The 12,716-nt window shown below is 42.2% G+C and overlaps 2 protein-coding genes across 9 annotated transcripts in view; both read right to left on the bottom strand.

The window, feature by feature from the left end:
• RAB27A (RAB27A, member RAS oncogene family) overlaps window positions 1–12,716 on the bottom strand; it is a 36,237-nt gene that overhangs the window by 23,457 nt on the left and 64 nt on the right. For 3 of the 8 annotated variants that reach the window (XM_052807086.1, XM_052807081.1, XM_052807079.1), the window contains exon 1: window positions 10,480–10,615. The exons of 1 other annotated variant lie outside the window; for it this stretch is intronic. The gene's annotated coding sequence lies outside the window, so the exon portion shown is untranslated. Of the gene's footprint in view, window positions 1–333; window positions 6,395–7,358; window positions 7,439–10,479; window positions 10,616–12,716 lie in introns of those variants that run through there. 4 more of the 8 variants (XM_052807080.1, XM_052807077.1, XM_052807078.1 and 1 more) reach the window with 3 other exon arrangements.
• On the bottom strand, window positions 11,948–12,563 carry LOC128150690 (protein PIGBOS1-like). The gene has a single exon (XM_052807092.1). The coding sequence runs from the start codon at window positions 12,561–12,563 to the stop codon at window positions 12,399–12,401; it is 165 nt and encodes a 54-aa protein (XP_052663052.1). The 3' UTR covers window positions 11,948–12,398.

Raw genomic sequence — 12,716 nt, forward strand, 5'->3', positions numbered from 1 at the left:
AGACATTTTACACATCTAAATAATTTCAACAAAATAAAGTTACTGATTTAACATGTAAACCAACTCATCCTCAATGAGTCTATTCATCAGGGCTTGTTAATACAGGCACCCAACAGGCAAGATTCACATGTCTGGCCACGTTAGGGCACTGGTGTCTGCACCAAGGCACTCGCTGAACAGAGGTCCCCGTGCTGGGTCTGAGGGATGAGAGAGGAACTACACAGCCGCCTGCAGTCACCACAAGGCCTTGTTCCCTCTCACAAACGCCCTTGACATGACAGATGCTAACAGTAGAGGACTGAAAGGTGTGGACAAAGCAAGTTTTGCACTTACCACGTAAGATTTAGCAGATGTGAGCTTTTACAGAAGACAGGTTGCCTTGCACAACCCTTTCTTGCCTCAGTTTCTTTCCTCAACAGTGCTTCAAGAGCAGAGAAGTGAAAAAGGAAATTAAAAAGGTTTCTAAGGCTACTCTCCAGCCTTATCATTTAAGAAGTGCTGCAGACGGCCTGCTACAAAATTTAATGTATCCATAATGCATTCATCTACCGGTAACGAAAACAACTCCACAAGCCCCTTAATTCACTTGTCTCAATTACCTTGCCTCCTTTCCCACAAATCAAGGCAATTGTTATTGCCCCTCCCCCAGTAAACATCTAAGTTCTGTTATACAGAGTTGGCAAACAACTATCTGTGATGGAACACTTTTTCATGCCCTGCCTTAGCATTTTTCCAGATTTAACTAAAATCCATTTCTTTGACATTTTGTTACAGGTTATAATTTTTAAAACTCTACCCATTCTTGGCTCATTCCAATCTCCTATAAATTTCACCACAGTTTCAGAAGAATACAGAATTCCCTTTTTTGCTCCCACATGCAATAAAAACGTTTGTGTTCAATTTTCAGCAACGTGAACACTTTTAATCTTTAACTGCTTCCCTGATCGATACCAGCACATTTGCTTACTGTGAAGAAATATTCAGACCACAAGCACCCAAGAATTTCTGGTAACTGCTCCAGAGCGCAGAAGGAGGAACAGGGTAAGAAGTGTTGACAGACAAAGCAACAACTCTTTTGCCATGGTGCTGTTTGCAAACAGCGCTGGGGGGTAGCTACACACACTGAACACAAACTGCCTGTCTGGAAGTCTCAAACAGCAATGTAAACGGAGTTCAAGCCCTTCCACACAGTAAGATTTTTGCCATCTTTAAGGGGAAAGCAATTCATAATTTCCAGACTTCAGCTTTTGATTTCAGGACGAAACGAAGCTTCTTAACTTTCCTCTTACCAACCTGGTGTGAGGAATACCAAGCAATTTCCACTTCCTCCTTCCAGGAAAGGGTTTTATCCAAAACAGTAAGACTTTGCTAGGAAGGTACAGCTGAAATAAAGTTTATTTTCTGAGGGTGAAGTTACATTGATTTCACACTGCAGAGCTAGTACTAAAACAGAGGGCTCCAGTTTACAAACTGGGAGGACATCAATGTTTGGTTATTTAAAGTATCTGTTTTTAAATAAACACATTCGCAGTGTCTCAGCAAATGCTGCACAAACAGCTGAGCCAACCTTACTGCAGTGGCAGGAAACAAGCAAATGGTACAGCAGCAGCTGGAACAGGAACCACTGCAGCCAGCCCAAGGTAAGCCTTCCTCTCGCTGCTACCCAAATCTTAGGGGGTTTTAAGAGCTTGGACGTTTTCTAAGTTTATGTAGGGGATCAAAATTACACCAGTAAAGTCCTGAAACTATGAAATCTACTTTTGAAGCTACAGCTCTACAAAGGAATGGCCACCTATTTAGTTATTAAATCTTCCCACAGTTTTCATGAACAAATTTTATGAACAGGTTGTATAAACAAGATGACCTGAATGCATGGAATTTATGGCCGCCTTGTAAAAATTATCTATGCTATACAGGCCAAGGAATTTAGGAAGAAATTTGAGGAGAGTCAAACACAGTGGACGGTGTGGAACATTCTTCATCACAACTATCGTTTGCCTTCATACATTCCATGCTCTTGAGAAAAGCTGCAAGTGTCCAAACTGTCCTGTGGCAGGTGTTTCCTCTAGAAGAAAATGCTGGATTGTTACCTGTCTGACTACGGTTCTTGCAGAAATTAAGACAACTGCCACTGGAGACAGAAATAGGGGAAGAAGAAGATCTAGCAACAGTCCATTTCAGATGCTACAGCACAACTCATCACTGTTTTCAAAGCCAAAAGCTGTGCTTAACATCAGTGTCAACTGCCTCCACTCTCCCCAATCCTCAATTACCCAATTTTGTTGGTGGTCTCCTCTTCCGCACTCTGAAGTGAATGGCTTTTTTGAACACGCACTAAAAATTCACTACGCCGTTACCAACAGCCATAGTTTTCACACATGCATTCAACAGATGACCTGCAAGTCTATGGAATGAAAACCAACCAGCAGACAGCCAAGGGTAATGTTACTTGTTAGCATCCACAAGTCCTATCTGTGCCACAAAACCTCTACTGGCAATCAAAGACGAAACTTGAAAAATGCAAGAGGGGAAAAAGCAGCCACTGGGACACACTGCCTATGAACTGATTCACATATGTGGTGGCAAACTTCAAGAAAAGCCAGAGAACATGCTATACAGCAACTGTTTCACAGTGAGAGAAATACCCTACAATAAACAAAAAGAAGAGATGAGAAAAAAGTAAATAGGAAAAATATGAATGTATTAATTGGTACAGGCAGATTCCTACAACTGTAAAACAGAATTGCAGTTATTTCCTTGGAAGAAAGTCACCTTCTCATGAAAAGACACTCTGGAAAAAATTAGAGAGGCTGATGGGATGCGCTGCAAAGGAAAATTGACCAGCTGTCGTGTGAATGAGCTTGCTACTTACTGCCGCAGCAGTCCATAAATGCAGTAACATCCCAATACCTCAGGAGAGAGCTAAAAAGACCTGAAAGGAGGAGACAAAATCCTTTATATTGATTTTTTCTGCTTTCCTCTCACCAATATCCTTCAAGAAAAAAAGAAAGAAGACAACCCAAACTCAGTAGATCAGCTTTCACACCAGAAATTAATCATTAAATAACCCTTCAGTGATTAAAATGAAAGTAGGTCAGGCAGTCCTTCCCTGCTACCCAAAAGGCACATCTGCTAAATATTTAGTAATACTACAGATTAAAGTAAAACTTTCATGTTTTGTTCTTTCAACTACAAGCCAATCTAGGCAGTTTCTAGTAATGGTGACAGAGCTTTCTTTTAGCATTGTAAGAGATAAGTATTGGTATGTTTAAGGTCAGTAGCATTTTACACAGAAAAGAGTTTCTTAAAAATAATCCCCTCCAAGAGAAGCTCTAAATTACTAACTTCCAAGAGTAACCAGGGTCTCTTCAAGAATAAGAAAAAGTTAGCACTAAAATAATCAACAAATCAAAAGCATCAATTTTTTTATCATGAAACATCACGCTGCCTACAGACAGGAATCCTTCCTAGCAATTAGGCACTCAACATCAGCACTTCAGAAAACTTTATAGACCAAACTCTTGTCATCTTTTTCACAAGAAAAACATCAGAAGTTTGCTTCCTGAAATAAAATTTGCTTGCATTTGAAGAACCTGTTAGTATTTCAGAAAAGACTAGTAAAATTACAAACAAGCAGATCTAATTGATTTGTCAATTCTGTTGAACTGCGAGTTTACTGCCTCCACATCACTTTCTATTAATGTCAGTGTAGGCACAGTTTATCCTGAGGCAAAGCCAAGAGTGTAGGTGCTTGCTCCAGATCTGAATGAAAAGGGAAAGAAAAAACATTTTAAATTCCTGAATCAGGCACGCTCTCTCTTATTACAGTTCTGAAATATTAGAAAGGAGATAATAGAAAAAAATATAGCGTCCAGGTATAGGGTGGTAAGACACCAAGAAATGGTGAATAAAAAGTTCTGTATTTAAAACGGCAATAAAATGTATTAGTGCAAGAACAAACATGATTATTCATTTTGACTGAAATGAACAAATTTGATCCTTTTGCATGTAGGAAAGTATTTTGGCAACATTCACACTCTTCAGATTACATCATCTGTACTTAGAAGAGGAATATTTAACCTAAAGATGGATGAATTACTCGACATGCTACACCTCTTCTGTGAGACGCTGGTTCCACGTTTTAGAAAATCTACCAAGTGGGTGCCTGACTGCATGAAGAGAGAGCACCTAGAACAGTAATGCATGCAGATAGAAGCGACCCGGCATTTTGGTAAGAAGCTGTAAAACCACGCTAATAATCCAATGTCTCTATCTTCAGTTTGAAGAACTACTAATCTCATTTTAGATCAATGACCTTTATCTACATATTAAAAGTGTTGATGACTAAGTGTATTTTTTTAATTAAAAACCGTAGTAGCTTTACAGGAAGCTGTTGTACCAATGTAAAGGAACATGTGCACTACAGCTTCCTTAGAAAGGATTTTCAGTGGTTTACAATCCTGTCACATTAATATAGTTTTGAAAGTTGCTTTGATATTTTTATTCATGCTTAAGCTTAACCAATACGCATTTGTTCTTTGCACTACCCGATCCAATGTCATTGCCAAGTAAAAGACACTGCTTTTTAAAACGGATCTCAGCAGAGTTCCAATTTGGACACAGCTGGGCTTTCTTTCCAGCACAAGAAGATCCCATTCACATCTTTTGTAAATCTACTTAATAGGACAAATGGTCCTTCATTTTCCCCATAAGCTGACAATAGTGTCTTTTCCACTTTACATTTGCTCTCAGGAGGAAAAATTGAAAGGGTAGTTATTTGCACTATTTGGCAGGTATAGAAGCACACCTCTTCTGAGCTACAGAAAAGTATTCCTTTTGTCCTGTATTATTGTTTGATCTTCCATGCAATGAAGCATATGAAACCTTACTAAACACCTGTGATGCCTCTTTTTCTCCTCTACATTTCTTAAACCATGAACATCATTAACACTAGAGCTCCTTCATTTCCACATTTATTCAGTGACTCCCTACATTAAGTATGACCAACTTGACTGGTTGATCTTACTTCCTTCAGAGTGTGCGAGAGGAATGGGTGGGCTTGTAAAGGTGGTGGTTCTGGAGTACATTACCAAAGTAGGTCTTTCAGTTCCATTGGCCCTATGCCACTCCCTGCGCAACTCCCAGTTAAGAAAAATGTTACTGCTCCCATTCCTTGTGATCCCTCAGGATGCTAGGCTGAAGATAAACTCCCTAAGGCTCAACACACCACACTGCGAATGCAATAAGGACCTCTTGGAGCAAAGCTCCAAATTTGCAATGCGAAAAACAAAGCTGAAATGAGGACATTTTCCTAAGGATACAAAGCTTATTACAGAAAGGGGCAGAGACATTGAATTTCTCTAATTTCTGCCTTCTATCCAAACATTTAAATCTGTTGATCAGTTTTAACACCCCTTCACAGAGCAGAAGCAGCCACAAAGCTATGAAGTTCCTATACACTTTGTGAAAAACTGGCAGCTGGATAAAGAAAGGAGTGAGATGCATGCCTCCACTGAAAGCTGGCAGTTACAGTTTTTCAGTTCTGTAAGGGGTAGCCACTAGCTGGCCAAGTTGTATATGCATTGCTCCAGACTAGCCGCAGCACATACTGCCACAATCACTCCATTTACATTTACTTTCAATTTAGATTTAAAGACATTTTCTCTTTAAAAGCAAATAAAATTTAAGCACATCTGTTATTAAAAATAAAAAGTTAACAGAATAAAAACTAGTTGAGTTTCACTGTGTTAGCAGTTCAAATTTTGGGGGGGGGTTGTGGTTTGTTTTGTTTTTAAACCTAGTAGAAAGCATGATTCTGCTTTTGCAGCACACTCTTTTCATAGGTCTTCCAAAGCTTGCTTCTGCTGACACAGTGCAGGATCTCAGGCCCTGTCCTGTGCGTTGAGTGCTATATCCAAACCAACAATTCTAGAAAACTATTAAAAAAAGATTTATAGTCACCTCTTCTACTTCATAGCTAAAGAACATTAAAAAAACTACTACTTCAACAACTCCAACTTAGGGCTACATTTATCCAAACTAAAATTATGAGAGTTTTGCTACCAAATTCAGAAGAAATACAATCAAATTCAGACAGTACTGTCTTTAAACTTGTGTGACACCATCTCTGTACAGAGATGTCTATCCTGACACTATTCTGATGCAAGAAAGAATATGGAAAAATTAAGTATAGCCAGACAGTTCATGCCCCAGCAGAAAAGACCTGTCAAGTTGAATCATTGTTGGAGGAGAAAGTCAGCAGAGTATGCGCTGTTAAGTGCACAGGACCTTAAAGTTTTGGATGAGAAACACTCTGTTGCAAACGGATGATACCAGCAGGACTAGAATCTAATGTGATACCTGTATTTTGGGTCACATGCACTAATGCATAAAGTTTGTTTTGGAACCAAAGGGGGGGGGGGAATTATGATTAACGTTTGCAATTTAAAAAAAAAACAAAAAACAACTGACCAACTATCCTACTTTTTGCTATAATCCGCATTCTGAATGTTAGCTAGGCTTCCAAGTAGACTTGGAAAGCACCACCCACTGGCAATAACCGTAACAGCAATTCATCTCTCATGCAAACCTTGCACAAAACAGCTTCACAGCACAAGTAACTTCCACAACTGCTAGCTTCGAGTTGTATCCTACAGTTTTCAAAATAAATCGCACTCCACGTTAGTCATGCAATTATCAGCAATGACTTGCAGGAGGAATATAATTTCCCTCAGCAACTACTAATATGAAACATTATACTTGCAAGACTGGCAGAGACTTGCAAGAAAACCAGAAAATTTGCTTTTTTTATCATAAAAATGAATCAACTTTTCTTTTCCTCCTACCCAACATACATGCTTTATTAGTCCTTATCACTGATAGCAGCCTTCAGCCTAGTCCAGATATTCCCATTCCCCAAGGATCTTATTGCAAAAAATTGTTTTCTTCCTTTTCAGTTCATAGAGCAACCTTTTTTTACTTATAGCTCTTTGACTGAGCAGCTAAGAGAACCAAATGAAATATCCAGCAGTTATGAAAATAATGAGATAGACCCTCAGAGTGAAACTCAGTTGACTTTCGAGAGCACATGCTGTTCACTTTCATGGTTGTATAGCAGCTACCGTGACAGCACTGCCATTTTTAAGTGTTTAATTAGAAATGGGAGAATGCCTTTAAAACAGTAGTACTTCTGCAAGAGAACCTTCATCACCTTTTAATGACATATGCTGCCCCGTGGGTTAATATGCTTAACGGAAGGACTATAAAAATCGTGTATCATTTGTTTTCAATTTTGTTTTGTATTCTGCTGTTTCTAATTCAAACCTGAAAGGGGCTTACGTAACTGAAAGCTCACCTACCCTTTCCAACAATGTAAGTTGGTTTAATAAAAGGCATTACTTCCACCCATGGAGCTCACCTTACCTGAAAGGAAAAAAAAAATGCATCTTGAGTAATACTTAACTATTTTGCTATTTATTCCTTTATCTTTTCATCACTTTTTCAACTGAGAGCTGTACACACAAGCAGTAAGATGGCCAGCTGCAAAACTGCAATCACAAACTCCGAAGTTAATCTGGAATCAGCTGCTTGATTTGTTTAGCAGTTGTCCTTATACCCATCCAGTGTTTTACTTGCATATAAAATATTTCAGCTAGGTATAATCCTTACAGTCCTTTCATTCACATAACCTTTTTACACAAAGAATCACCGCAGAAGTGTAGAGTGATTTTGAAAATACTATTTGCAAGTGCCCTCAAATTTAACTTTTAATTTAAAACCACTGCTCACACATCTACCAACTCTTTTTTTCCACTGCAAACCACAGATTTCTAGAAAAGCTGTACCCCTCCTACTAAGCTGGTATCTTCATTGCTGCTTCCTGCCCCTTTCCTACCTTACACCAGTCTTCACATTGTCTTCCAGAAGTGCCTTTATCCAGTACAGTTTAGTCTTACCCATATCTCACCAGTAAAAGTATTAGACATAGAGAAAGGGAACAGCTATGGGAAACGGGATTACAAACTCAGGAAAATAGCACTGCACTGGTTTACACTTTGATATTATCTTCAGAGCCGTAAAAGCAAGGACATCTGCTTTTTTTTTTTTCCCCTGCAGTAGTTTAAAATACTGATGAACCTGTCAGGTTAGCTCCAAAGTGCTGGCCAGTACATGAAAAGGATTCCAAAGCCTGGTACTATGCAAAACTGTTACACATATATCAGAGCATTTTCAACCCCCTGAAGCCACAGCAACATCAGAGGAAAAAGTTATGCTGGTTATATGTCATATTTTAATCTATATGCCATAACTTCATCTTCAAAGCTTATTACATTGGAATATAAATCACAGACGTTGAGACCGCTTATTACAATAATCAGAAGTAAATTCTGTTGTATTATGTACGAAAACAAAACAATATAAGGATGTTCCAGAAAAGAAATCAGGGGCTAGGACTTCTCATTCACTATGGTTTTACCTCCACTGGAGATAAAAGGGTATGGTCTCAGATGATTTAATGTGGTTCAAGTTAGTCCTGCCTCCTGATAGGGATGCAGTTTTCAGACTAAGACGACCAAAAAACAAATGAGGAAAAGAAATCTTATAATCAGATGCTATTCCCAGAGGAAGACTGGTTGGGAATATATTTGTATAAATAGAAAAAAAATGTGTTTCTGCCAGCACAGCAGATACCCGGCAGTAACAGAACAACCAAGAACCCAAAGAAGACACACGAGGATTACTGCTCATAATACTTGTTTCTGTAAATGCCGAAAGCTACTTATAAATTCTTTTATCTCACCAATCTTCTCTTTGACAGAAAAGGAAATGTGTAGTCAAGCGATAAAATAATGTGTTCCCATGTTTAACAATAGTGATGAAAACAAACTTACAGTCTGGTTTTAGATAAGTGGTTGCAGATGAGAAATTTTATTAGCTGTAAAAATAAAACAGTGTAAGTTGTAGTACATTCCCCCCACCCAAAACTCCTTTGTGCAACAAATTAAGTAAACGTAAAATTAGAACCCTGAACTAGAAACACAGGAACATCCTGTTCTTTTTTCCATCTTTTTAACCATGCTTTTGAGACATCCATTTAGCATCACAAATACTATTCCTACAATTACGTATCAACATTTGAAATGCATATTGTATTACATGCTTTTCCCTGGCTGGAAAATAGTTGGAACGGTCACAAAACTAGTGTAAGTCTACAAAAAGAAACAAGGGCTGAGAAGACAAGTCTACATAAGAACAAATTTCCAAGAAAAAGCAGGCAGAATAGATTTCAGAAACTGATTAGTCCCGCAAATACATTTTATGCATGGAAATCAATAAATATTTTGTAGACTTTCAATAAAAACTCTAAGTATAGAGAAACATCACCTTGCCAGTAACACCTAGCAGAACTCCGAACTCCAAACATGCACATGTCTTATCGCGATGAAAACCTCATAAGTAGTAATCATTACGGAAAGTGTTTGAGGTGTCATAAAATCAGAAAGCTCAAAATACACCTGATGCATCTCTAGGGAGAGATAAAAATTAAAATTGGGTGGTTTTGACAGTTCTAGGCATGTCCTTTATACTTCACTAGCACTATAAAAAAATACTACTTATGTATTATAAAATAGTTACTTATAGAGCTAGAAAAACCAAGATGTTTTTCTGATGGATTTAGCTTTCTTTAGATCCAAGATCATGAAAGCGTTAGTTTAGCCCAAGCATTGCACATCAGGTTGAAGAGACCTCCTGAACCCTCTCAGCAAGGAGACTCTGTCAAATACGCCATCTTCAGAAAGAAGCAACAGATCTGTTGACATTCAAATAACAAGATTTAAGTTCTGGCTAAACAGATAAAACACACTTATATTGCTCCCTCAACAATTTACCATTTTTTAAAGCTTTTTTTCTTTTTGAAGCAGACATGCAATCCACTCCTCTTTTTTACAAAAGAAACGCATGTCCTGAGCTGTGGGAAACTTCCAGGTCCTACATCTGCTACGTGTGAAGGCCCGAGAGGGATTATTTGTGTAGTCGTCTTCACGGCAGCAGTTGTACAAGTTACGCACATGCGTGGACAGCCGAAAGGCCGAGGCTTCAGACTTTTTCCTTTAATCTCACGAACAGAGGCCCCCTCCTTAAAAACCCCACGTCGTTAAGTCAGAGAAGCAGCCAGCCCCGCCGGCTGCGGAGGCGGCCGCCTGCAGAGCGCTGGAGTTTGCTGAACTCCCGCTGCGTTAGGTGGTGGTCCCGGCAGTCAGCAGCCTGGGGCACTGGCCGGCTCCCCAGGCTCTGCAGCACTGGGAAATCACCTTTTTTCCCCAGTATTTCGAGTTCCCTGCCCAAACCACTCGTCCTGAGATTATTCATTAACTCCTTTTGCAGCGGAGGCGTTTCTCTCAGGTCCTCCCGTCCCTCCCGCAGCGGCCCCCCCCGCCCCGCCCCGGCGCCCCTCAGCCCGGCTCGCTGCCCTCCTACCTGCTCGCCTCCCCCCGGCCACCGGGACTCCCGCAGCGCCGCGTCCCTCCGCACCGGCCCTTTTTTTGGGCTGCAAGCGTGCCTTTTCCGTCAAGGCAACATCACTTCCCGTAAGGCCCGAGGTAGGGGCGGGACGGCCGCGGGCAGGGCAGGGCAAGGCAAGGCAAGGCGGGCAGCACCGCTCCGGGGGGGCTCGGCTTGGCCCCCCGACACACCCCACCCCCGCCTTCCCGACCCCCGGAACGGGCTGGTGAGCACGGCCCGGGGGCAGCACCGTACCGCAGCGGGTGCGATGCTCAGGCACTGCCTCCTGCTACTCGCTTTGCTCAAATTCAGAGGGCCATTTTTAATTAAACAGGCTGGTTGTTCGGTCGTACTGCTCCTGACTTTTTCTGAAAGATCACACGCCGTTTAATAAAAATTCATGAGAGGCAAAACAGGTTTTGAAGGGAAAATACGTGGTACCAGATTAATCTTCACCACTGCGGATGTGGTGAGTTTTTTCTGCCGCCTGCTGGCTACCTTCCCTGACGAGACGGAAGTACTTTCTCTTTGCTCTCTCGACAGCTGCTCAATAATCACACTTTAAATCCAGCAGTCTCAGGAACTCAGCAAGCACGGTCTTAAGACCAGTTGCATCAATAACCCTTTCTGTCTGCATCACTTTAGACGTCCTCTTTCTTGAGACTTTTCAAAATTAACGGCCATCTTTATGGACAAACTTCCAGCAATTATGCTTACAAAGAAAGTGCTTACTAGACCTGTTATACCTTTTTAAAATGGCCTTTTCAATACAGAATGGTCGTCTTAACAAAGGAAGGTGCTGGAGTCACCACAGTAGTTCTGTGTTTGCACTCATCACAGACTTGTGTTGACATAGACACATCCAAACTAGACTAAAGCTCCCAGTCCACCTTCTAGTGCTATCCTCTCACCTTAGCTTCTGTAAAGTCTACCCACTGCCTCCAGCAGTCACATCATTCCTGGCTTTAAATAAAAGCTCATCCGGGGTAAGGATTTCTTCCCTCATGCTGCCCAAACAAGATTCTGTGTTAAAACCAAAATCTGACAGAAGTTCCTCCAAAGATCTGCAGGTTTTGGTTTCTTTTTAGATTTACTAAAATCTTGAAATATCTACTGATCTAGTTTTTCTCAGACTCAGATTCTGTTCTCTTTGTCAGACTGATCCACACCTATCGCAAGATTAACGCTGTCCTCCTGAGCTACACGCTGAAGCACTTCTCCAAGTACAACCTGACTTTCAGGCAACCTTATCTACTAAATAGCCACTCTAGCCTCACTCCGTCAGGAATCAAAGATGCGTATATGCACGTGCGGTACATGTGTGTATGTATCTACAGGTATGAGTATAAGTCAAGGACACCAAAGTTGGGTGCAGTTCCCTTCTCAGCCATCAGCACAACTGCATTCCCAACAGAAGCGAAGTATTAAGAACTGAAAGCGTGACAAGTAGATAGAAATGGTATTTATCGCTCAGAGGATCGGACCAGAGGCAGTCCAAAAAACCCCACAAAGTGTAACCGTACGACAGCAACTTTCTTTTTCCAGTTCCCTGGTGGTTATTCAAACTTAGACGTGAAGACGTACCTTTAAACATTCAGAATTTTATACATATTTCAACATTCAGGTCCCTACAGGCTGGTACCAAACACGCTCGTATGCAGTTACATCTTCAGCCGGCTGATGGCTTCGCAGCAGGGCCGGGCTGCAGAGGAGGCCGCTCGGGATGGCCGCGGCTGGCACACGCCGCAGGAGGGATGTTCCCCGGGGGGCGACGAACGCTCCGACTTCGTGACAGGCTTGGGCGCCATTTCCTCTGACGGGAGGCGCGGAGGGCCGGGCTACGAGGCGGTACCGGGGAACGGCGCCAAGGCAGCGGCGCGGCTCACACGACTCCCTCAGGCCCTCTTCTCCGGCGCGGCGTCCGCCGGCGGCCCCGCCGTGCCCTCGGGGGGCTGCGGGGGGCCGGGCGGCTGGAAGACGGGCCGGTAGATGTAGAGCCCGCTGGCCACGCCGAGCGCCACGGCCAGCGCCACCTGCGGCAGCGGCAGCCGCCCCCACATGCCGCCAGGCGGCGCTGCCGCGCCCGCAGGCACAGGCAGAGGCACGCGCGCGAGGCCCCGCGGCCTCTCCGCGCTGCTCGGCGGCACCTTCCCCCGTCCGGCGGGGAGCGGGGGCAGAGGGTCCGGTGCTCCCCGCCCCGGGAGCGCGTCGCC

Source organism: Harpia harpyja, chromosome 14 (assembly GCF_026419915.1).
Source record: "Harpia harpyja isolate bHarHar1 chromosome 14, bHarHar1 primary haplotype, whole genome shotgun sequence".
In the NCBI taxonomy this organism is placed as follows: Eukaryota; Metazoa; Chordata; class Aves; order Accipitriformes; family Accipitridae; genus Harpia; species Harpia harpyja.